The sequence below is a fragment of the Molothrus aeneus genome, chromosome 10 (genome assembly GCF_037042795.1).
Source record: "Molothrus aeneus isolate 106 chromosome 10, BPBGC_Maene_1.0, whole genome shotgun sequence".
NCBI classification, from domain to species: domain Eukaryota; kingdom Metazoa; phylum Chordata; class Aves; order Passeriformes; family Icteridae; genus Molothrus; species Molothrus aeneus.
The window spans coordinates 11,397,448-11,424,496 of NC_089655.1; the positions used below are offsets into that span (position 1 = coordinate 11,397,448).

General features: G+C 39.3%; 1 protein-coding gene across 2 annotated transcripts in view; it reads right to left on the reverse strand.

Annotated features, from left to right (window-relative positions):
* SLC9A9 (solute carrier family 9 member A9) overlaps window positions 1-27,049 on the reverse strand; it is a 170,984-nt gene that overhangs the window by 12,348 nt on the left and 131,587 nt on the right. For both annotated transcript variants that reach the window (XM_066556466.1, XM_066556465.1), the window contains exon 14: window positions 26,721-26,800. In XM_066556466.1, coding sequence (XP_066412563.1) covers window positions 26,721-26,800 — 80 coding nt within the window. The remainder of the gene's footprint in view (window positions 1-26,720; window positions 26,801-27,049) is intronic.

Consider the following 27,049-nt stretch of genomic DNA (forward strand, 5'->3'; position numbering starts at 1 on the left):
AGTATGCATTTGAAGACAGATAAGAAATTAATTTCCTGTTTAGCCAGCTTGGGTCATCTTAGAAAGGGCATTTAGAAAGAGAAGAGCAAATATAAGGTGTGTGCCTCAGGCCCCAGTCTTGGCAACAGAGGGCTTTGAATGTGTTTGTGAACATCAGTTACTATAAAATATTATGCCCTCTCTGTATCATTCCCTCTTTGATTTTCTTATTTCTAGTTGTTTTTCTCCTTATCATGCTGATTGTCACTTAGAGTAAAGCACTCTGACACATGAGAAGTGCCTGAGACGTGCAGGTTTCCTCTCCTGTCACTCTGGGGCACTGAGGCATTGTCCTGTGAACCTTCTCAGGTAAACAAACTGAAAGGAGCCTGTGACACATGAAGTGGAAGAAATTTAAGATGCAGAAACACTTAATAGTAGAGCACTCTTTTGACCTCACAGTTTTGACAAGGAAACTCTTAAAACATCATATTGAGAGGCAAGCAGAAGAATTTTTAACCTGTAAGAAAAGATGACGGCAGATTATCTTTTATGGCTGCAGCAACATTGTCTGAATGGTTAAATCAGCCTTCTGTGCTTGTGTAAAGATGAGATGGAACTCAGAACAGACCTATCATCATTTTGAGATTGTGTGTGTCAGGTTGTTTTATTGGCCTGCATCTCAGCTCTGTCACTGAGGAACTTGAGAGAACTCATTCAATCTTTGGCCATAACCTGCTGAGCTACATGCACTTCATGTTCTGTTCCTCACTTCAGCAGTGTATAGAAAATACTCTGCAGTTTCCTTCAGGAATTGAGACTGGCAGGTCCCAGCTCCCAGGTAGCATCTGTGCCTCTGCTGTATCAACTCATTCTGGTTTACTCAATATTGCATGGTTGGTACCTGCAGGGTTTGACTTTCAGTTAAGGCATAGTTGATCCCTCTGTGTGTGTGTGTGATAACATTACGGGGCAGCCTAGCAAAGGGCAGAAAATTCAAATACACAATACCAGTACTAATATTAGTTTGATTTTCTTATTGGCAGTGTAATGCTTTATATGAGTTCAAATAGCTTTTAGCTATTTGAACTCATATAAACATTTCCATTTTGAATGTTTTTTGGTAAGGTTTTTAAGTGATGATTGTTTTGGAATACACTTGTGATTCACTTTCCTCCCTCCTCCAGTTCTAAACCTGCCCTAATGATCCTTGTCTTTTAGATGCCAAGATAAACCATTGTACATGTGCATTTGTGCTTGTCCCTTGTTATCACCTCTCACTTTTCATGGTATAAGGAACAGCATAATTGGATGAGTTTTGCAACTGGAAGATTCTGACCCTCTGCTAAGCAAGCTAGATGAAGGGGTTAGGAGAGGAGGCTCATCAGCTTGTCATATTGTACTGACTCCTGATGTTTGGCTGGAGAGTTGGCAGCTGAGCAAAGCCCTCAGTGGGCAGGGGGATAGAAAAAGTAGCAGTATGTGCACTGATCACTCAAACCTGAGCAAAATAGTTTTAAAGGAAAAAATAGCCTTTGTGGATAAACATTGGTTTGTACCATTGTGTATATTGCATGCCAAATGAAAACAGTAGAGATATTTTCCATCTTTTGGAGTTGAAACCCTGCAGCTTTAGAAGAGTAAAGCCTTTAGGTGTGCTGCTGTTACTAAGAGTGAGTCCTGCTAAGGAGTTGTTGCCTTATGCCCTAGATTTGAGACTTGGTGATGATTTGTCATTCTTAATCCCAGGGGGTTCATGTACACAGTTTGTCCTCCCTTTTTGTTTCTTTTTCCTTTTCACTGTTTCTTATCTTTTTCCCTGGGTTTTTGCTTGGCATAATTTTCACAGATAACTCCCACCCCATTGTTCCTCTCTTACTCAGGATTAAGAATTGTCCTTCTACCTCTGTTTGTCATCATCTTAGCACATTACATTATCTGCATATTACATTTTCCAAACAGCACATTCTTTGTGTTGTCCCTCTCCACTGAGTTTTCTTAGACAAATACTTCAGAAAAGCTTTAACTAGTTTGAGTTTCTTAAAGTATTATAATATTATATTAAAAATATACTACATGATAGAGAGCGGTACAGAAAGAAATTACCTGTATCTCTGTATGGTGTTATGTCTTGCAGGTTGCTATCCTGTAGGGTATTTGTGCAGTGTTGAGCACAGCAGAGCCTATAGTTTGTTACTGATTGTTCTGAGAACAAAGAGTATAGAAGTAATAATAAAAAAGTAAGCTGATGATTTTTCATTAATATCATGCAGGAGTTTTCTATCATGTTTATACACACAATCACTGTCATACCTCACCCCAAATGTTAAGTATAAAAAGATATTTACAATTAAAATGGTGCCAATTCACCATTAAAGATCAAAATTAAAACTAGAAAAAGTAAAAACCCAAACCCTAAGAAATAACTAACATTTGGGGGTTTTTGTTTGTTTGTTTTCATTCTGTTTTCTTTCATTACCCTTTTACCCAGTGCAGGAGTGATTTCCTCAAAATGAGTTTCTCTTTGACTTTTGGGCATTAATGTGCCAATTTTCTTTCTGCTGCTGAATATTCTCTGATCCTGAAGCTGGCTACAGTTGAATTAATGTTGCTGTCAAACACAGCTGCTTATCTGAGTCTTCTTGGGGCTGAAATTGAAAATTCTTTAATAGTGTGGTGTCAGAGCTTAGGTGTTTTCTCACCATGGCCAAATGGTGTTGTTCCCTCCCTCCTTGCCCTCTGCATGTCCCATTGTGTGCCAGCTGCAGTGGGTGCAGCCTCTGCCAAGCCCTGGGTCAAACCTGTGCGTTTCAGCTGTGAGGAGTGAGGGGAGCAGTGGTGGGAAGGAGGTGTTGGCTGGGAGCAGGGGCCAGCCAAGCTCTTCGGCTCTCCTCTTGCGCTGCAGCAGCGCTGTTGGTGCCGCAGCTGCTGGGAGGTGAAGCTGCCCTATCACACACGAAGGAAGATCCTGACCCAGCCTCGTTCCCTGGGGTTTGCAGGATGCAGCTTCCTTCCCCTCTACTGCACAGCTCCCAGGAGGTGTTAGAATAACATAATGGCCAGGTATCTGTCCTCAAACTAACAACTCAATAATGAATAATTAATTTGCTAGCAAGGGTTGTGTTTACCAGGACACTATAACTTTACATTGTGAGCAATATTTGATAAAAAACATGCTGGGGAAAAAAAAACAAAGGAAAGCATTAAAGGGTGTTTATAAAGTTGTAGTGGGAAATAAAGAAAAGAAACTAAACCAACGTGCAATTTTGAAGTATTGAGGAAGAACTCAACACTCTAAAACCACCATTTTCCTTATCTTTATGATGGAGCTGTGTAAATGCATGATTAATTTTAACAGTTTTAAGATTTAAACAGTGTTTATGCATAGCATAATACTAAGTCTAATTTCTACCCAGGTAAAGCATTGATTTCTGCTCCTTCAGAGAACTCATAAAAGAAAGATAAAAGATCCATTTTGCAGCTTGTTTCATGCACCTTCTCTTTTTTATTTGATAGAACTAGGTTGTGTCACATACTCTATGGAAAATTTGGTTTAAATTGGTGAAGCATAGCATAAACCAAAGCAGACACATGACTTCTAACACAGCACAGTTTTGGTGTTTAGGAAGTCTTGGGAATCTATCAAATGCACAAGATTCAGAAATTGGAACTAGGGGGAAACAGTTTCTCTCAGACAGATTTTCAGACTCCTTTATCTGTTTACAGTTCTGAGTAAATATCCTCAGGTTTTGATTCAATGGGATTAATGTAATGATTCATATGAAACAGTTTGCACAGTAGGTATAAGTCGTTTGGCTTGTTTCAGAACAACTCTTGGAGTCCCATCCACATTAGAGTTTTTGATGAAGACAAAGCATGCTGATGGGTACTGGAGCACACTGAATCCCATTAGCCCACTTGTATGTGTGCACAGATGAATCTATTCACACCAGGAGCCAGTGCAGAACAGATGTTACCTTTGAAAAATTGATTTGTTCATAGAGTTTATTTATTCTGTTTGTGCTATTAAACTTTGGCATCTCTCCAAAGAACTGCTAGACTGCTCAGACTTTTTGCTGTGTTTTGCTATTTAATTTGTTAGCTTTGGGCACATTTATATTCAGGGCTGTACCTCTGAAACTTAAATCAGGTAATTCAATCATAAATTAGGTACACTGAGTGTCTAGTGCACTAAAGGTGTCCACTCAAGGTTTTGCCTGACTTCAAGTAATTTTTAAAATATCTCTATGGAGCCAGCGTGACTTTGAATAAAGATTGGGTGGAAGTTCTCCACCTGCTTGTGGGGTAATGCTGAGGACAGGGGAAGAGAGACATTTCACAAGAAACATTACAGAGGCAGCAGTCACATAAACCAAACTGCCAGATGAAAATAGCAAGCCCATGCAACACAGTCCTGCAAAGATGGATTGCTTCCCTTTCCCCTTATCCTGTCTAGCCAGTGTGACTGGGCAGGGCTTTGTTCTGAAACAGCAATGCCCTGTGCCACTGCCCAGGCTGCAGACGCCTCTTTTAAAAACAGAGAAGGAAGTAACTAATTTTTGCAATCAGGAGTGAACCAAGTGTGGCGGTAGTTACATAATAATGTAGAAAAGGTAATGAATACTCTCATGTAGTTATGATATTATTTTGTTATAATAGGTCAGGGGGTGCAGTTCTATGGTCCTTGTTGATAAACCATTTTCTCAGCAAGTCCCTGAGCTTCTCATTTGTGTAGGTGCTATGTAGTGTGCAGAGGAGTTACGGAGCTCCATCTGCTGAGGTTCTATAAAGTCCTTGGGAAATACATTTGTGAAACTGATTCTTTGGGATATTTGGGTGTTGTCACAGTCAGCACTGCATCACCTAACTGCCAGACCCCAAAGTGCCTGTGGGACAGCTTTGAGTTCTATAGTAACAAGGCTTAGTCATAAAGAGAGTTTAGAGTTCTGATGAGTGAAAATCCCCTGAAGCTACATCAAAAGAGGGGATGTACATGCTGAGAGAGGATGGGAAGCAATAGTTCCTCTCCCTGTTTAGCTCTCTGCTCTGGGGGGCACTCACAGCAGTGGATCTGCCTTGGGTTTTGAACTAGAGTCTGGTGTTAGATATTCTCTGTGGAAAGCACTGCTGCCTCCCAGAACTCCAGACACCTCATGGCCCAGGGGAACAGAGCACATTCCAAAGCCTTGTTTCACATTTCCTTTGCCTCATCCAGAGTTGCAAGGTGAACCACAGTGAAGGCTCCGTGGCATTCTGTGACAGCCTCTGAGGATCCCATCTGTGATAATAGTGATAGCACTATTTACCTGTTTAGATGTAAGCCTCAATTTTCCTCATATGAGGCAAAGAACAGGCTTCAGTGCATTCATCTCTCTGCCTCAGGGACTATTTAATCATTTAGACAGGGTAAAGTTGTTCTATTGTGAGAAACCAAGAGAACTCTGTACCTGAAGGGGTTTTCTAAAAATTGAGATTCATTCTCTGATGCAAATGTGTGGCTCTTTATGCCAAGTAGCCAGTGAGCTCTGCTGGGATGGGGAAAGCTACCCTCAAAGGGTCTTGTCCTCTTGTGAGCACACCTACAGAACAGCAGAGTGGCAGCTGGCAGGGGATGCCAGCCTTCAGGCATGCTCCAGGATGGCAGCTGGGTTAAAGGCTTTGCCTGCTGGTGGCAATACAGACATGTGGGCCAGGAATTTACCACCACACAACGTAGGAGCTTCTGGAAACAGTTCACAAATAAAGAGCATAGCGTGTCTGCCATTTAGATTGATAACCATTTGTAAAGGCTTGGAAGCTTCTATTATTTTATTATTCTATTATTCTTCTATTATTCACTTATTTCTGACACTTTTCCTGGAAATTATAGAACTCTGGTATACTGCTTTTCATGCCCTTGTATAATTTTACTTGGGTACACTGAAAGTGTGTTCTTGAATCCAAGTTTTGTTCCTTTGGGTTTATCCTATGAATCATGCTATAGCTCTATGAAACAAGCTTACAGCCCTAAATATATCAGGAGCATAATGTATATAAATATTATTTTAGCTCAGCACTGCAACCATTTTAGAGAATTATTTACACAGAGAAGCACAATAATATAAGAAATACGTCAAGCGAGATGTCTATGCAAATCAAGTCCGTATATACTTAAAAACAAGAAGTAATTGATGCCCTTGGGTGACAGACTAAAGAGGAAATAGAAAAGTGAGAAATAGCATAATAAATCTAAGTATTATTAGAATTAGGAAATCTGTTTAGGATATCTGCCTGCAAAATGGAAGATTATTTTGTCGAGTTTTATTTACATTAGTTAGCCAAGAAGACTATTTACTGTGCAAAAATGGCAGTTATTCTTTAACTTTGATTTGGTCTTCTCTGTTTTCAAATGTAGCATGGTCCAGTGCTGGGTGCACTGATTTCTGCAGGCTTAGATGCTTATCCAGAAGATTATTGTCAAGTCACGCTAAGGATTTCCTGTACTGAAAAAGCCAGGTGTGTGGGGCATGGTATTTTGTAATAAAGTGGGTCCTTTCCCAAGGTGTTATCTGCTTTTTTCTTTTTAGTATCCAGATACACCTATCCTTTGTGTGTTTGAAGCTGGATACTAAGAAAAGAAGCTGTTGGAGTCAGTAAGAAAGCAAATACGTACAGAAAAAAACCCTGTAGCTAAATGAGTATTTTGGGGGGGGGGGGAAAGTAGCCTAACAACTCAATTTTGCCCACATGAGGTAGTTCTGCCATAGGAATATTTTTTAGTCATCTTAGTATCGCTTTAAAACATTTGGCAAGAGGAGTAGTGCTCTGCTAATTAATCAGAAATAGATGGACCTGTCCTCTCAACACATTCTATCTTTAGAAGCCTTCTCAGAGCATTCCTTCACTGACCAAAGGTCTGCCTGCTTTGTTCAGAGCCTGCTCCCCAGCAGCCAGGACTGTGGAAAGGCAATATCCTACATGGATCAAGCACTGAGGAAAGCAGAGACAGCTGGTAGCACTGGAGACTTTCAGTGGGAGCACACAGAGAAGGGGAAGGACTAATTTCCTTCCCTGCTCCCTCTGGTCAAGTCAGCATATTGGTCAGTCACAGATAAAACAAACATCCTGTCTGTAGCTTTTCCCTGCTAGTTTTTTGCCTTTTTCTGGCTTCTGTTCCAGACACTTTTTCTCTTTCCCCATAACTCACTTTTTTAATACACAGGTAATACCCCCTTTTTTTTTTTTTTGATGTTCAGAATTACACGTGAAATTTCTGCATTTAATGTACTACATTGTAACTGAGGAGTAGTAATGTGTTTTACTGGGTTTTTTTTCCTTTGTATCTAAACGCACAAATACTTTAAAAATATGTTGACCTTTGTGATTACTAAACCTGAAATTTGTTTTGGATGTTTTTGCAGCTTGCTTTTCTCTGTCAACTGAACATTGTTATGATTGAATTAGGTTTGTGTGTTGCATTTCAAATGTCTTGTATTGTTTTGAAGACATGGCTTTGTGGAGTAGTTATAACTTACTCTTGCTTTTAGAAACACAAGAACTGATGCCCCTGCTTGATATCTGTCCAAGAAACACCAGGAAACATTCAAATTTCTACTCTTGAATCAAAACATTTTTTAGTTGTAACCTGAAATATGTTTACAAATATCCTTCTTTGCTGAAAGCATATTCTTCATTGAGAAAAAAATCCTTAGTGTTGTTTGACAGTTACTACAATATGAGTAAACACAAAGATCTTTTTTTATTTTTCATTCTAGCTTTGATTTACTATCAGGCATCAGATTTAATAGTAGGGACTTAACAGCTTGTGCATTAGGCAGCATAAAATTTTTATCTAGCATTGTGCATTTATCAAATAATTCAATGATATTTGAGAAGAATTCTGTCTCTGCTATGAGGAACCCTCAGATGCCTCTACTCAGGACAGAAATTAAATTAGTACAGTGGTTTTACATCTTAATTTAAAAAAAAGTGCTTAAAATTGAAATTAATTGCTTGATACCTCATATGTGAAGATACTACTTATCTGCCCTCTGTTCTGAAGGTCATGAGATGTCTTTCACACCTGTCAAAGCAACAGAACCTAATTCTTCATATGGCAGATATCACTGCAGGTACAGTCTTGCCATTGTGCTGTGGTGAGAGGGCACAGTATCCTTGAGAAACTTAAAAGAAAAGAAAGTCTGTCTTCAAGAAGGTCTTCTTGATCTGGAAGATAAATGTTACTAGATCAGCATTGATGATAGCAGCATAACAGAAATCACAGCATATTCTGTGTTGGAAGGGACCCATCGGGATCACTGACTGCAGTTCCTGGCCCTGTACAGGACAGCCCTGTGCCTGAGCACCTTGTCCAAAAATACTTCTGAGCTCTGCCAGGCTGATGCTGTGAGAGAGCATCATGGAGAGCCTGTTCCAGTGCCCACCCACCCTCTGGAGGAAGAAGCTTTTTTCTAATGCCCAGCCTGAAGCTCCCCTGACACAACTTGAGGCCATTCCCTCAATCCTGTCACTGGTCAGCACAGGGCAGAGATCAGAGCCTGCCCCTCCTCTTCCCCTCATGAGGAAGCTGTAGCTGCAGTGAGGTGTCCCCTCAATCTCCTCTTCTCCTGGCTGAACATAAAAAAGTGACCTCAGCTGCTCCTCACATGGCTACATATGGCTGGTTTGTTTTAGATTGGCAGACAGTACTGGCTTCTTCACAGAAATATGACAAATGAAAGGGCAGATGGGCAAGACATTGCTCTGGGATTCTCATCATGATATTAGATAAAATTCAGAGCTCCACCATGAAGTTGAAGATAAGGGGAATAAATCTAGAATACAGTAAAGATACCTTAAGGTCACATAAGTATGTCAGCCTACTGTAAACATAGAGCTTTTGAGATGAGATTCAAAGATAGCAAAACAGAGAAAATGTCATAAAATGCAGATTAATAGGAGCAGAATATAAGGCTGTGCCGAACTTCTCAATTTCTTTGAAATCTAGATATGCTAGTTAAGAACCAGGGCTTGGATCTCTTCAATTAATCTATGAACACTCTATGTGGTGAGATAAATCAGGTTCTCAACGACCAGCATTTCACATAAGCTTCACTTTGTTCAAAAAGTTGCCAGTTAATAGTTAATATTTTATTTATCTGAGTAGTGAGAGCAGGTGCATTTTACTCCCTTTCTTCCTACCTGTGGTACTTTAAAGGGTTTTCCCCAAATTAGATTGCTGCAAAGAAAATAAAAACCTGGTGAGAGCTGAAGTGAAAGAAATGCACAGCACCTCTCAAGTATCAACCAGTGCTCACCTGGCTTTTCCAGGACTGGCCACGCTGACATTCCAGCTGCAAAAACCAATGAATCATTCCCTTAGAAAACATATACATCATTTTTCCTCCCTTACTTGGAAAGAAGAGTGAGAAGAAAAATGTACAGTAATCCATAAAAAGGGGAAAAATCTAACATGAATTTTCAAATAGCTAATGAAATCATATTAACTTTTGGGAACTGATATATTTTTAGTTATTGTAAGGTGTTTGTAGAATATTAAAATGTACCTTGTGTTTGTCGTGAGCAGGAAAATAATTCACATCTTCTAATGCTGGCAAGTGTGTGCAGTTTGGAAAGGACAGCTGCTATTAAATTTTTTTTCCCAGTAGGAAGTACTCTGAAGTCATCAGGCTTCCACACATAAGTAGGTCAAGAAAGACTTCTTCCAAAATTTTTACTTTTTAGCTGCAAACAGGAAACTATTCCTCATTTTTATGTCCAAAAGGGCATACTAAACCTGACCTCGAGCTTATGTGCAGTTTTACTTGACCTTTATTTAGAATCCCTTCTGCTAGAAAATTGCCTTTTGTTGTCACTAAAAATACACTTCACTGTCACAATGAGTCAGTATTCAAAGAGAAAGGCTTTCAATCCAGTATAGAGGTGCAGTGGAATCCTGACTTCAGTGATGTCAGTGGAAACGTTTCCACCTATTCTGATACCACTAATATTTTCTTCCACCTACTTTATTATGTCAATTACTTTCCTTACATTTTTTTCCTTCTGTTTTTTTCCTCTGTATTACAAAAAAATCCCCTTTTTTTAATGGAGCAGCATATGTGTTTGTAGATATAGAAGCATTCAGTTCTGCATTTATGGAGTGGCAGATTGTGTAACTGGCATTCTTCATCACTCCCATCTTTCTGAAAGCAATGGTATTACTTTTGCCTCTCTTCAATTGTTTAATATGTGCATAAAAGCAGAATTCACAAACTTGCTTCCCATTCTGTTATTTATTCTAAATACCAACCTATTTATTTTTGCTGCCTGCAGGCAGCACACTTGATAGCATAAGAAATGCTCACTGGCCAGTTTTGTGTCTTGCTTCTCATGACAGCAAATCTGATGAGAAAGTTTTGATAAGAGCTGGAACAATAGCAAAATAGAGACCTATGAAGTTACTGTTTTCTTTCTTTCTAACAGTTTAAGAAAGTCGAGGTATTTTTTTTCTCTAGACTTTCTTCCATACCAGGAACACTTTTCCTTTCTATTGGCGAGTACTTTTATAACTACTACTTATGGAGAGAAAAATATCCTTATAAAAAGTGTGAATCACCTTTGAAAGCAAAGTTGCAGGTGCAATTTACTGTTACTGCAACTGTAGAAATGAATATCTGGTACTTAAAGGCTCTGTACTGTGGTCTATTCAGCTACAAAAAGGGAACAGGAATATTTATATCATACATGCTTTTGAAAGAATAAATATTGTAGGGTCACTTGAGACTTGTGCTGACAGACTTTTCTTACACATGCATTAAAGGCCTTTGGTTTGAAAATTTGGCCCAAATCTGTGTGTATTGAGAGATAAAAAGCTTCCCTTAACTTCACTAGTGCTGACCATGTCCCATGCATCTTTGGCGAGTTACACAGTGAAACTGCTGAGATTCTGGACACAGAAGTCCAAGGTCCTTTCCCTTGCAAATCTCTGTCATATGTTAAAATTTGTGCTAAGTAGAAATTTTCTTAAGATTCTTCTCAAAAGTTCAGGGTCTTTCTAAATTTAGCGGTTCTCAAATATTTAGTGTATTTTGTGAAATTTTACTCTTAAAATTAGAGCCATTTTTAAAGGGGAGAAAAAAAATCATACAAGTTGGGCAATATTCTTGCTTTTTATGTCCAAGCAGTATTAACAAATTAAGACATATAGCAGCAGCATGAAAACAAACTTGCATAGTGTTTTGACATGTGCATCTCATGGAAGGATTGCTAATTGGTGAAAATGCCAATCATTACAGAAAGTGATTCATGCTCAGGGGTGGATGATATCTACCGGTGCCACATGGCATAGCAATGCTGTGGGAACCAGTCATGACCAACATTTGAAGTATTTGGGAGAGATTTCAGCATTCAAAATAAGACTTCCATAGAAATAAAAAGAACAGAAAAGGGAGAGTTGGTTTTCAGGGGAACATTGGTGTAAAGAAGAACAAGAAATTGCTGAAAGGAAAAAAAAAAAGTCAATATATCCATATTTTAATTTTCTTAAAAAGGAGAAATGATGCCACTTGCCCACTCTAGGCCCACACAGTGGTGTTGAAGAATCACCACAGCCAGTCAGCATGGGAGTGGTGTGGTGTGAGTGCCCAGCTGTTTGACGGCAGCTGGAGTAGCTGGGGTTCCCTAAAGCCCTGCCTGGGGAGAGGGTGGTGCTGCCTCTGGGACACCCAGCCCTGGGCAAGGCTGCTGGGGGTCAGTGGCTGGCTCTGCTGTGCTGGGAGAGTATGGAAAAGGCACTGGGTGAGCCAGAGCTCTCCTCTTCCCCAGATGTTCCCCTGTGCCCTCAGCACTCAGAGATATTGCTGTGCATCTTATTAAAAAAAAATAAAAATCACCATCTTTTGCCCATCCTTGCCTCCCAAGTCTGGAGACAAAGCTTACCTCAGTGTCTGAGGAGCTGTCAGCTCCATGAGGCAGGACATGGTTTGGTTTGTTATGCCAAAGTTCATTCTGATTTGTCCCCTATCCTGTAGCTGCAGTGATGTCCTGGGTGCAGCTTCCCCAGGGCTCACAGGGATCATCCCTGGGAGCTGCCCCAGCTGTCAGGACAGCGCTGCACTGCTGGGAGCAGACAGGTCAGCCTTGTCATAGCCATTACATCCAGGAAAATACACGACTTGCTCTGCTCTGTCAGGAATAAAGAGCAACTGAAGTTTCATTAACGGGGCATTACCAAGTGCTTGTGAGCATCATAGAATAGGCTTCCATTCACACGAGGTTAACAATTTGCCTTCTCCACTGGCTCTTAGTCACAGCCTGTTGGTGTTAGAGCTTACAATTTGCTAAGCAGGGGCCATTCTGGGGTCTATTTAACTGAAGAATGAGAAACCGTGAGAGATGTGCACTTGAATTGTAAAGAACAACATTTTAAAAAGTCTCTAAATGAAATATAAGCTAAAATGTGTCACTGGAACCAAGTGCTGATTTTCAACTGGAGGGCAACTCAGTGCTCTTGGGGGTTGGGGTAGGAAAGAAATTCAGCTACTTCAGAGTTTCACAGATTACCAAGACACAGTTTTGTTAATGGTGTAGTGGGCAGAACCTTTTCTTCCTGCACCCTTTGCAGAGAATTCTTTGCCTTGGAGATTTCTTTAGGTACTAGAGAAAATACCTCTGTGAGCTTTTCTGAATTGCAAGTTTGCTGGCTTGTAATTTTCAGGCTGGAGGAGGAGAGCTGTGTTTAAATATGTCATCCTGTATTTCTCCCCTTATAGATCAGTTCAAAGTACTGTGATTTGTCCTAGTGAGGAAGAGTGGAGATAATTACACTGGTGGGAGGCTTTGTGTGTAATTATGGAAGTTGTCTTCCACAGTAAATACAGGGGTCTTGAATGCCTCATTTTGGAATTGTACTGTATTGTATGTGGCTTAACTAATATTTATGAAAAGGGTTGTTCTAAATTTTCACATATATCTAATTCATGCCATTTAACATCTATGAAACTTAAAAAAAAATGTACTGTGTGCATATGTATAATAAAATCTGCATGTAGTACTTCAAACCAGTCATGAGGCAACATGAAAATCTGAAAATGCTGTGATAATACTGACAATAATGATGATTCCAACAAAGGTAATGAATCTATGAAAAGAATACCTGTTGATTTGTGGAGATCTTTTAACTTACAGATTGGGGCTGATCAAAGTCTTGTTTCTTTTATGCAGATGGTGTTATTAAATAATGGATGACATGCCATAGTTTAGATCACTCCAGTAAAATCATGTTGGATGATCAAAAGGACAGGATATCACTGATTTTTTTTTTTTTGGTGAAGATTTTACATCACTCTTACCACCCCAATGAAACAACTGGAAGGAGTCACCAAGGAAAATTCTGCCCTCAGTTACAGCAATTCTAAGGCAGAGTAACAAACTCCCTCTGTGCTGGGTTCAGCACTTGGAGCAAGAGCTAAGTTATGTCAGGAGTCATATCAATTCCATTCATTCCAAAGGGCTTATTTTGGATTTACTTTTTTGTTGGGCCATTTGTTTTCTTATTGATGCTAATACAAGATGGCAGTGAATTGTGTGCTATTTTTGCATGAAATGAATCCATATACTTTTCCTGTATGCTGTTTTTGCAACAATTTGTGTGACTGTAGGGTTTTTTTTTTTAAACAGATCAGAAAAGTTTCCTGTTTGCTCTAATGCCATGCCTTTACAAGTGTGGTTGATGTACAGTCTGAAATTCTTTATGGGATCATTATACCTCTTGACCTTCCAAGCTCTTTATCATTTACTGTAATTTTTCCTTTTATTTTATTTTTCTTTTTCTGGAAGACTTTACTCACCTCTTTTGTTTACCCTTCCCTGAAATTTGTGCACTCTAGCAGCAGTCATCAAAACTGCAGGTATTAAGGCACAGGGTGCAGAATCACAGGAATCCAATAATCTCCTGACTGTGATAGATTGTAGCTCATGAGAATTAGTCTTGAGCATTGTTTGATAGTTACAGTTTTGCACACAGTAGCTCTCGAAAATGCTCATTGCTGAGGAATTTACACCCACCCCTGCAAGCAACAAGAATTCAAATGAATGGTAATGAGAATTATTCATGCATCAGAAGGGGGAAAGAATGCAAGAAGAGTCATTTCTCTCCTGGAGCAGCCTGTCTCCTTGACTGTCAGGAGAAGGAACGCATACCTTAGGAAATCAGTCTTCTCTTCTTAATTCCAGCTGAAATGGCTCAAAAAGGTTTCTTCCAAGTGTTTTGACAGAAAGTACAGAGAAGGATAAGAGATCTATTTCTCTGATACTTCAGCTGGAACTAACACAGGAAGGCTTTTAAAAAAGAATATAGTGAGGGGGCTCCATAGTGAAAATGGGAGCTTATGCATTATTATCCAAGTTAAAATAAAACTTCTACATCTGAAAAATTCAAAACAAAATAAAAAGAAGGAAAATCTTGCTGAAAAATAGAGGCCTCTTAACAAGTGGAAGTAAGGACTTTGTCCTCTTGTCCAGTACCTAGAAAAAACAGGGCTCACAAAGGTTGATGCTGACAGCCTGTCTTGCAAGAGGAAGTCAGGAAGATCCTCATGCATCAAATGCAAAGCAAATAAGCATTTTAATTCAATCTGTCAAAATTAATTAGAAACAAGATTTAAAAAGCTCCTCACAATCAGATGAAGCATTAGCTTGTTAACGTTAATTCCCATTCTGTTGTTGTGATAAACTGAGTCATAGCTATTTGCTTTGCAGCTGATCAGCTGCTCTGCAGAAATTTTGAGTAGAAAATATCTATCTGTAGTGGCAAGACATGGAGAGGGAGGCAAGGTCTTGCTGCAGCTTCTGCTGCAGGAACTCCCTCCCCACCCCAGAGAGCAGCACACCTTTCAGGGAAGGGGATGGGAGAGGGCCCCAGTGTATCTTCTGAGGACCTCCTGAGAAAGCCCTTGTGATGCATTTGCCTTGAGCTTCCAGGCTGATCAGATCCCCAGCTTTTTGCTGACAGCTGTTTCACAGCTGAACTCCCTGACCTGCTCCTGAGCGTGCATGCAGGAGGCAGCAGCTCCAGCCTGGCACAGCTCTCAGGGCAGTTCAGGTACCAATTCCCTGGCACAGGGAGGCAGAGCTGGCTTGGGCGTGTTTGGGCTCATTTGTGTGGAGTGGGCCTGCCCCTGTGTGCATGAAATCATAGCCCAAACTTACTTCAGGCCTTGTGTCAGCTTTATCTGAGCAGCTCTGCAGGGATGTCCCTGGACACGCACTGTGTGCACTCTCAGAACTGCTGCGTGCCCAGGCTCAGGGTGGTGAGCTTTGTTCCAGGAGGTGTCTATTGTGATCAGACCTGTCTAACATTAGGAAAATATTTTAAGTGTGTCATTACTGAAATAGGTAGCAGATTACAATTCTGTGCTGTACAGATGATAGATACGTTAATAGAGGAAGATTGAGAAAAAGCAATCTAAGGCATAATCTTCATTTTACTGTTGTACCATAATGGAAGCATCCATGTACTTATGCTTAAAAAATAGATCTAGCTTTTCTATGTGCAAAAGTAAAACTATCACCATAAATACATGGCCGTTTTGTTATATCTGTAGCAACAGAGCCTAAAGCAAAAACATAGAGAAGGAGGTGTATTTATTGCTATGTAATAGGTTAAAGTAGCAATGTAATTTTCAGCTGTATTTTGTGTGCTTGGAAAAATTGGCGAACGTTCATAAAAGGAGCACAGTTGGCATTTTACCCTGTTAAGAATAAACCACAAGTCACCTGCATTATTAGCCACTAATCTCCTTAGGCTCCTAATCATATCCCTGGGCTGGGAAGAGACGTATCAGAGTGGAGGATGCCTTAGTGTCCCTGTAACTTGGAAAGGATTCTGAAGATATTTCATTTCTGCCTTATTTCCTAAAGTGACATGCTAAGTTAGTTGTCCTTGTACCATCCCTAACTCATTGAGACAGCAGTGAGTTCAACCAAAAAACCCCTCATGCTGCCAGGTGAGTTACTGGCCATTTTTTTTACATAATAGCCTAGGTGTTAAAGCACTGATCTGTGAAGGGAAAGATCAGGATTTTGGCTTCCTCTTAGCCCAAGAGGGTTTGAAACCACTGTTTCTATTTCCTAAAAATATCCTAGCAGGCATGATGGAGATCAGCCTGTGTTGAGGCTCTGCTTTCTCTCTTCAGTCCTGCTGCTGAGGTTGTACTGTTGTGTGAGTGAGAATGAAAGTTGGGGAAATGACAATAGAAAAATATTACATTCAATGTAGACTGCATATGTGTTATATTTTAATACTATTCTTTCCTTATATTTTAAAATCTAAGATATTACTGAATTGACAATCGAAGATAACTAAATGTAATACTGTTTTTATATTGCCTCTTTAAATTTGTGTGGCAACTTATGGAACAATCTGGTGCAGAGCTGTTTTATCTGCATTTTCATGGATCATTAGCAAACAGAATTTTCTGCATCACACAAATTGTAAGTCTCCAGTTTAGCTGGGAGGACCAAGCCCTAGTGACCAATCACAGTCTTAATTCACTTCTGTTCCAGTTTATACTTGCCATGATACAAAATATCAATAGCAATTTAACTGTGTCATAGCAGCCTGTATGGATGTATTTTTTACTACTGAGTTTTAACTAAATGGGAATGAACCTCATATGCAATCATTTGTGCAGCAAGTGTAACTATCTTTTATGCATTTGAAACTTTTGGATGCCTGCAGTACATGAAAAGCACTCTATGGGTACTTGCATTATTGCATATTTCATTATAATGTAACTCTGTATTAGATATTCTATTTATGCAGAATCCAAAAATAGTTCATGCTGTGTAGCAATGCAAATTTTGGTGAATAATCCACAAAGAATTTCAAAGCCTTAACCATTTGTGACATGCACTGTTCTGTATCTTTAATGAGGACTTAACCTTTGAACAAATTATACTGGCCTTTTTATGAGTAAAAACCATTTCTGTGCTTCCCTGTTAAAGAACAGTCTATCACTTCTTATCTTAATGAAATCAGAAATATTAGGGTTATTGTTACTGCTCAAAATTCCTCAAACTGGCTTTAGATCAGTAATAGAAGTGTAAATCAGGTTTCTGCACCTGAGGGCTGTGCCCCCTTCCCATCTGAGAGCTGATCACCGGAGAAGGGAACAGCACCAGCATGGCCGAGGCTGGGCAGGACAGTGCAATAGCTGAGGAAAAATCCCCTTTCCTCACACTTCACCTCAAGGAACCCAACTTAAACCAAGGTAGAATGAAGGGAATTTCCCACAGTGTGGGGAAACAGCAGATGTGAGTAGGGATGTTGTTTTTCACCTGGAGTATCTAAGGCTGAGGACACTGAAGCCAAAGATGTGCAGTGAGGGCCTGCAGTGTGCACTGCCAGCTCCCCTGCACTGAGTGAGCCCAGGCTGCAGGGCTGTGCCACTGATGCTCTGGTGGTGCAGGAGCTGAGTTGACACCACAGTCCTTAGTGGAACAAACATCAAAATGAAACAAGAGGGGAACCTCCTCTTGAACTATTTAAGACATGCTGGAAAGCTGGGGCTTTCTACTGTTTAAAATAGATAGCACTGATCAGAAATTTTCCTACTGAGGGTATAATAAATAACAATTTACAGAATCAGTTCAGAAAAGCACCAGCTTGCTTTTAGCAAATTGAATAAAACATTTCTTATAAGCTCCTAATGAACAAATAGCAAAGCACTCCAAGTCCATCAGCGCTAGGATTTTTTTAAAATTTGAATGAGATTTTACTATTCAAAGCACAACTGTGTTCAGTACATAATTACATGGAAGAACAAAATAAAAAAATCTGTAGAACTGCTTGCCTAAATAAGACATCCTTTGCAATATTTTAAAATAAGTATTTAAGAGATTAAAACTTTTTCTTTGGGAATGCTAGCACAAATTAAAAATTTTGAAGAAAATAACCAGATCAAAATACTTATTCCATTCCTTCATGCATTTAAGCATGCATTTCAAGAAGCTTGTATTATAGTGTAAGATGTAAGACAGCCTTTGTCTTGGGACTTTTACCTCCTCTGAAAAAAGTTAAAGTGAGCTAGTCAGATGTGAAGGTCTGCTGCAATACCTCATGCAAACTCGTAGTCAGCCCTGTATCAGTGTATTCATTCCTCTGATCTGTCCTTTCCACCTTTCCTTGGCATCCCCTTGAGAAGAGCTGAATTAAGAACTGGTACTAAGATTGGTTGATTCACAGTCTGTCTGAATGCAGGATGATGTTCATGTTCCAGTGAATCATGTGCCTATTTCAATATCAGAAATAGAAAATGGCTCTTGAGGTTCTCTGCTGCCAGAAATTGCTTCATTTTGAATTGCTGATTGCCTGAGTGTTCTTAAAAATAGAGGCAAAAAAAGTTTTTTCCTCTCACATTTGCACATTTGCCTCAGCCTTATTGGTGCTGCTGTGTTAGGGTGCTAAAGTAGTTTAACTAAACTTGAAACTATCATAGCCAACACAAACTAAGGGGACCAGTGGTGCTTTTTCTAGAGCAACCACCTAAAATGGGGAGGATGCCAATAATACAGACCAATCTTCCAAATAAGACTTGTGTGGAAGGTCTTGTTCACACCTACTCAAAGGAACTGGAACGTATCATTGACTTTAGAAGGAATTTGCATCCAGATATTAACTTTCTGTGAAAGAGTTCAATTCAACACTATTTTCTGATGGAAGATCATTAATGTGCTCTTTGCCATTCCTGCTTGATAAAATTAATCATCCTGATTCCTTTAGTCTCCCAGCTTTTACCGGAATCCCACTGTAATTTAACATTAATAACAGCCCCTTACTAGGAAGTATTACCAATTTCTTGCCTAGGTGAGGTTATAATTAGCAGTATCTTGCTGTGACAATTGCTGCTGTGAGAGAAGTGCCATTTATAGATGATATTACAGATGCAGATGTGCTGTGTGCACGTCCAGGCATTCCAATACACATGAAATGTCTGGAAACACAACAGTGGAAGACACACATGTAGAAGAACACTTTAAAACACTTTAGATGTACTGCAAAGTAACTTTTTGCATATACAGAGGTGTAAATGAAATAATAAGAGACTTGAAAGAGAATTTTAAGTTATGCTTGATTAAATCTGTGCTATAAACTTCTGGTACTCTGATATCATACTTGGGTCTCTTGGGTGCTATTAAGCATTGTCAGTCAACAAACTATAATTTCATGCCTGAGTGGACTGATACAAGCCTAGGCTTCTGCTTCTTTGTACAGTCAGCCTTCAGTTTGCTGTAATAATAAAGTGAGAAGAGGAGGAAAAGAAAGAATTGTCACACAGAATGATAATACTTATCAGTAAAATCAGATACTATGATGGTTTAAGCTATAATTTGTTCAGGTCAGTAAACTGTGAGTCCATTTACTTCACTAAGCTTTAGATCCACTCCTTCAAGTTTTGTATTTTCATTTGACAGGTACTGTAACAGGCAGCTATGCAGGTGGGTGTTTTCTGCAGAACTGGAGGGTGTTTTCTGTTTGGTTTGGGGTTTTGGGTTTTTGTTTTTTTATTAGGGTTTTTTTTGGAGTGGTTTTGTACTGGAAAGACTAAAGTGTATTTCTCTACGAAAAATTTTATTCTCAAATTATAAAACTCCATGTGGGGTTGGTGTTTGTGATTTCTGTCTATTGCAGGTTAAGTTACATAGTTGCATAAAGAACCAAGTACTTCTATTGGGCCACCTAGAATCTGTGAGAAGTCTCTGTATTCAGCCTAGGTCCTTGTTCACCCAAATTCAGAGAAACAGCACACACAAAAGGTATTATATGTCACGTGAGCCAGGATGTTAAATAGAAAAGCTGGTAATTCTAAGCAACTGCCCGCAATAAGCTCTAGGTCAGGTTCTGCCTTTGATGCTGTGCAAAACTTTTATAAAAATCCATGAGCATTTGATGCAAAGAACAGAAAACCTGGTCCAGCATCGCTGAGAGATGAAAACAAAGATTTGGTAACAGTTCCAGGAAAGCATTCCCTGCTCCTCAGACTGCAACAATAATGACATATTCTCCTCCACTTGTCCCATTGCTTAACCATTACTTTGAACATTGATTTTTTTTTTTAATCCCATAAAGTTTCTCCCATGTGACTATTTCTTCCTTTAAAGGCAAAAGCAATGCATAGTTATTTGAAGGCTTTAAAGAAATCAAGAAGTTTGATATAATGGCTTTGTTACCAGTGAAGTAACACCTTTGGCAAGAAAAGTCCTATTCCAGAATGATTTAGTGTTTATATTATTTTATGTAACTTTAAGACTTAAGATTAGACTATGAGAAAGGATCTGATTTTTCTAGAGTTTCCCCTTGTCTGTTCCTTTTCTCCCTAATTTAATTTTTTGTTTTTGTTTTAAACATGTAAATAGGCCTTTCTGCAATGTACTGAATCTTAGTGTCAGGATGAAAGATATAAATAGTAAAAATTCAAGCTTTATTTCCTTTTGATTATATTTTGTGGAAACAAAATACCTGAAGCTCCCTTATTCCAGGATTGTGGTGAGGAAAGGGTGGGCTGAAAGATTTGCATTTTTTGATAAAAATCTCAAGAGATGATAATGAATAATTATGTATGTCTCCATGCAACGTAACTGTGAAAAGGATCATATGTCAAATATTGTAAAAAAACCCAAAGATTTTTCATTTAATACTTTGTATTTAATTTTGCATTCATACTTGTTATTTAAGTCATGCTTAGTAATTTTTCACTGTAAAAAATATCTGGACATGAATGAGACTTTCAAAGAATTGACATGAGTGAAACTTTACAAATGAAAAGGATTTTACTTGCCTATTCAGTGTGGAATTGTTTCAGAATTAGCTGTCTAGGTTTCTTTCTGTGAATGGAGGACGAACTGAGGTCACTTATTATTCTGGTTAATTATTAGCCATGTTTATTTATTAGGTTAATTTGCAGAGTTTCAACAATCCTGTGTCCTTGAAAGGGTCAGGAAATAGCACCAAATCAGCTATACTGATTATCTGTGCTGCAGAAAGAACAATGAGCTTCTCTAGATCATGTTCTTGAAAATATATTGTGGGAATGACCTTTGAAGCAAGTCCAGCCAATTGTTCCTAATGATAAAATCCCTTCTGGGGACCCTCCTAGTGCTGTTTAAGTTTGCACTGTTTGAGGAAACCTTATGATACAGTCAGCTGCTTTTGTTGAGCTCATGTTCTGAGATCCACTCTAACTCATTACTGTGGTTTATGCTTTCCTCTCAACTTTTAGGATCTGCTTTTAATGGCTGCAAATCTAATTCTTGGGCTCTCTTGGCATTTCTATGCTATGCTGGCCACCTTTCCTGCCAGCCCTTTCTGCAGCAGTGCTTCTGTGGTACCTGGCTTGGCTTGGGCTGTGTTATCTAATGCTGCTTTGGTTCATGATTGGACTGAATTGTCTCTCAGATAAGATTCTTTTCTGTTTGAAAACTGTGTAGCAGAATGAGTTTCTGGGCCAAAACTAGCGCCCTATGTGCAATTTTGTTGTTTTCACTGAAGCGCTAAAGGAAGAATAAATCAAAATATTGATTTATATTGATAAACTTTTAGTTCTCTAGCAGGTAAAAGAAAACAGCATGCATGTGCATGCTTTCAGGCTCTTCCTTGCTTTTTCCTTCCAAAGATGTCTGTCTCTGATATGAGAGTGACAAGCCAGCCCAGAAGGAAAATTCAGCTGAAAGGACCACAAAATGCTGAGTTTGTCTTTGATTGTCAGTTCACCCCAGAATGCACTTTTGCTTTTAATAGGTTTTCCATTTTCTCCCAGGCACAGAATAGTACTTATCTTGCTCAATAGTTGGCCATTATGTCTGTTTTATCCACGCACAAAGCACAGGAGAAATAAAATGATAGGTGCCCTGATAGGGAGGATAAACTTTTGAAGTCTATGAAGAATGCAATTCCTGTTGGCTGATGGATTTCAGGCAAGTGCAAAGGACATAAACAGCTTTTTTTTTTTTTTTTTTTTTTTTTTTTTAACCAAACTGAAAGGCATGAATTTCAATGGTGGACAACTGCAGCTTAAGCAGAAACATTTTAAGGAGTTACTTTATGGAGAATTGTCTCACTCTGTCCCAGACATCTGCTTCTATTCACTGTAACAGTGTTAGTTCCTCAGATTGCAAATAAATCTGTATAGAATGGGGAAAGCTCTCCTCCCTCTGCTTTTCCAGGTATCAGTGTGTGTGAACCACTCAAAAAGCAGAGTTTTGTGCAAAGTTAGAGAGCTGCATTGCTCTTGGGTAGCTTGGAGCAGCACCAGGGGTGCAGTAGGTCTGTCATGGCAGTGCTGCTGGAAACTGCCCCAGCCAGCTGACAGCAACCACAGTCCCTGTCCTGCCTCCCCTGGCCCCTCACCTGTGCCAAAGACAGGCAGCCTTGGTGCTCTGCTCGTGTTACTCTTGCAAGGCCACACCTTGTGCAGTGCCATCCTCATCCCTTTGCCACAAAAGCAGGATTACACTTTGCTGCCAGTGGGACCAAAACCAGTCTTGCAATTTAACACAAAGTATTTAAAGAAACTTACTGTGCATTTGATGTCCTTGTCCCTCTTCCTTCCCTTCTTGCTTTTTTCCGTTTCATCTTGCATAAGTTTTCCTGTTATGCTGTAACTATTTTGTTCTCAATGCAAGTTTCAGCAAGTATTCTCAAAGTACCTGTCCCACAACACAATGTGGGCTGCTTCTTATGAAGATGGTGAACATTTCTATCCAGAAATATCTTGGACCATGCATTGCACTCTCTTTTTCTCATCTTCAATATCCATTATTTTTGCATTATTTTTGTGGTTTTGTGTAGCAATCCCAAGTCCTTCCTTTTCACTATAGAGCATGAGAAGTTGGGTGAAAATTGTAGTTCTCTTCCTGATGGATGCCAGCAAGAGCAAGAATGCCCCCACAAAAGGAAGCAAGAATTAGATGGATTCTGGGAGAGAATGAATCCTTAGTGGATGAAGAGCCTTGTATAAAATTAAATGAAGCCAGAAATGATTGCAGAGTTTAGTCTAGAGCAGCTGGAAAACCAGATGAAGGTTGCTTGCAAGATGCTTTTACTGCACTAATTTCCCTTAATGTTTAGAATTGTAACTGGAATTCTAGGCCTATGTAAAGGAGGAATTCCAGCTCTAGTCAGGTACACAATGTCTTAGCACTTTGCAGGCAAAAGGAGGATATTGGCTTAGAGTAAGCAAGTAGAGAGGCTGAGACTGAGGAGAGTTAAAAGCAAATTTCTCTTAGCTGGGAGCAAAGTTTAACTATTTTGGAGATGCTGTGGAATGGGAAAATTTTGCCTGAGCTCTGCCCATATGCACACAGATTCTTGCCCTTGCAGGATGAAATTCCCACCTACTCATTCATTTGTTAGCTAAACTAGCCTACATCTGCTTTGGAAAAAACACAACATTTTAAAGATGTATATATAATGCTGGATTGTAAATCTGTGGTATCTCTTTCTCCTGATGAATTCTTGAAACCTGATTAATTCTTTGTTGATTCCCTTGCTTTCCCACTAGCCTTCAGTAGGATATTATGGCCTCAAATGGTGTAATGCACTGTAGGCTGTAAAAACAACACTTGACTCACTGGAAGTTGCCCCCTGTCAGATGCAACTATTTTATTTTGCATTTTTCTTGTTTAAATTATTGAGATGGAAATCCAAGAGGATAACTCTACCTACTAAAATGATCTATTCTTCATTTTTGTTATTTCAATGTTATAATTTCTTAACCTAGATTTTAGAGAACGATGTATTTTTCCTAGGTGTCAATACCTGATTCAAAGAAGCTTTTGCTGAAAGAATACAATCTTCATTGAACCCATCTGGCTCTTGATCAGGTTCCTGATGTTTCTTTCAGAATAAAAATAAAATGTGATTCTCAAACAGAATTGCAGGGATTTTTTGCATAGTTCTATCCCAGCATGGCATGTTGCCATTGCCTAAGATCACCTAACTAATTGGAAATCAGTCATAAAGACAGCAAAGAACAGCACAACTTTTTGATTTCCTTAGTGATATTTCCTCCCTCTTGCTTTCCTCCTGTGAAATAAATACGGGCATAAGAGATGTCATTGCCAGAAGAGTGGGTAGATTTGTGTTAATGCCTAAGAGCAAATGTCAAACTATAGAAATGTCACAGTCTTTTATGCTTTTGAAGTATATGAACAGATATTTAGGTGCACAGTTTGTGGTGATTGGGATGGGGCTGGGCTGAGCCCCATCCCCAGTTGGTTTCAGCTGTGAGCAGCACTGACAGCAATGAGCCATGGAGTGCCCAGGGGCACTGACCAACCACCAAAGGGAGCAGAGGGCACACAGGTGCAGGGCATCAACAGGAGGGGATAAAAGGCTGGGCTAAAGAACAAGAAGAGCAGTTGCTTGCAGCCTTCTGAAGTGCCCTGATGTTACTGTGTATGGGCAGACACCTGAAGCCTTCTGAAGAGGTAAGGTGTTACTGTGTATGGAGAATGCTTAAAGCCTTCTGGAATTGTATGATAATACCCTGTGTATTGTGGCTGTCTTAGCTGTGACACAGGTTATTAGTTTACTGTATCTTTTCTTTGAAAACTTTATCATAATCCTCTCTGCAATCTTGTACTGGGGACAAGTACTATGCTACGTGGCAATTTTTTCTAAATCTGGCAACATGGCTTTATAGTGTTAGGCAGGGAAAGGCAAAAGAAAGTTTGGGTGAATAATTTTTCTTTCCTTGAAAAGAATGTCTTTCAGAAGTAGTCTTACCAAAGAAAAGCTTAGAGCTGTGAGTCACAGCATTAGTGGGTTGAACTATGATTCCATGCAGGAATATGGGCACACACTTTCAGGATTAGTGAAATGTAGATGTATTATTTCTAATAAATATATATTTTAGGGTAATGGCACAGCTATAATCTCTGAACATCTGAATTCTAAAGAAACATTATGGCTTGACTGGTAGTGAGACTGACATGAATAAATGTGTTCTTTAAAAAATTCTATTTTTTAAAATCGCTTAAAATATTTTCTTGAAATGCAAAGGACATAGAAACCAGAATTTTTAGAATAAAGTATCAGGCACCCATATTCAGGATCTCTACCATACAGATGATCTCTGAGAAGTGGTGCTTCTGGTGCCTTCTACAGATTTTTCATTTTGCCTGGACTGCTGTCTGACTTTTTCCCATTGATTTCTCTTTCCCTCTTCTGCCTCTGTCCCTTGTTTTCTATCTTTGCCCTTGTTCTCTTTCATGTCTTTAATGCATGCTTCTGTCCTGCTCCTGCCTTCCACATTTTTTGCTTGCTCTTTTTTATTTTTTATCTTCAGAGGAAAGATCCCCCCTTCCCCTCACCCTGTTCATCTGTTCCTTCTGACTTAGTTTCTAGGATATACCACCACTACAGGCTATTTCTTCTGAAAAATGGGTGGTTAAAGCCAGTCATGCTGGCACTCAACATTAACATTTAAACATATTTTCCCACTTCATATAACATTTACCTACTATTTCTATGTATTCTTGAAGAATTATCCAAGGGAAAATTTTAATGCTAAGTGCTTTTTGGCCTTTAGAACTGCTTGAGTAGATGAATTAAGGAAAAAACATCCATTTCTAACCAAAAAGATGTTTTTCCATCACAAGTCTCTTTGAAGGATAACTTTGAGTGAACTCTCCAAGGAAGCTGTATTCCCAAAGAATTACATTTTATCAGCTGAAATGTTTCACTCTAGTTTGCTGCAGCTGGTATCAGGAAAAACACATATGCAGCCTGAGCATTAATTTCTGCTCAGTGGTGCAGGGTGACTGACAATAGATGTGCTGCTGGATAATGGGGGGACAGCATTGGCAGGGCTCTGCCTGCTCAGCTCCTGAGCCAGGATGCACAGAAATCAGCTGGTGGGCTTCTCTTAGATTGACTGGATATCTCTGCTAAAGGCTTGGGGGGATTGTTGCTCTGGGATCTCGCTGGCAGCTGTGCAAAGCCTGTGCAGAGTCAGTTTCAAATGACAATAAATCAGAATGGTTGTGTTTACAGTTTTTGCACAGGCATTAGTGTCAGACTGTATGTTCTGCCTTGGCTTAGGGAGGATGTTCTTTTATCACTTACTTAAACTATTTTCTTGAAATGCAAAAGACATGGAAACCAGACTTCCTGGAGTAAAGCGTCAGACACCCATACTCAGGGTCTGTACTGCACATGCCTCAGCAGGAATGTGAATAAAAGCACAAAGGCTCAGGAATCCAGGGATTAGGAAGCCTGAGCTTCAGAATGTCCTGGGAGCTTTTCATAGTGGATGCCTCTTTCTCTGTTTTATTAGAGGTGTGGGTAAATCGGTGTTGTCTTATTTTTTTCTTAGGTAGCTACTGCTTTCTGAGTTTATGGTCAGGCAACAGGCATTTGGCTGCTTCTGGCTCCAACCTCCTGGTTCCCCAAACACAGAATCTGCACCCTATCTAAATAATGATAGGATTAGTTTTATCCAGGAGTTAAAGAAGATTAATTAATTTAAATGTATTGTCTATATGCTACTGTAGCTCAGAGCCCCTTAACTTGTTCCCTGTCCCCATAGCCTCAGTCAAGGCTGGACCTTCTGCTGCCTTGGACTTGCAAAATTTCTCCTTAGTAACACATTAAAATAGATTACACTTTTGGTTTATAAAAGTATAATAATTTTTGTTCTTAAACATTTTGAAGGTGAATTGTAGTGCAGCTCTCATTCATGGTTTATAACAGAAAAGGATACTTGTGGTCAAAGCCATACCATATTCTGAACAGCCATGCACTCTCAGCTTTGGTTGTATTTTTATCCAAGTTAGGTGCACTCTGCAAAATAAAAAAATGAATAAAGTGAGAAGCATATTTATAAAATAAATAAAACATGGAGTTTGGATATTAAGAATACATGTCAGACCAAATTACAATTAGATGCACTTTTTTTTTTAATTTAAAAAGCTTTGTTGTCACACAAATGTCATCCTTGTGAATCAGTTCAGGAGAAAATTGGCTCATACAGCACATTTCTCATTGCAAGAATGTAGCATTTATTCTTATGAATGATTCCAATTTTTTAAG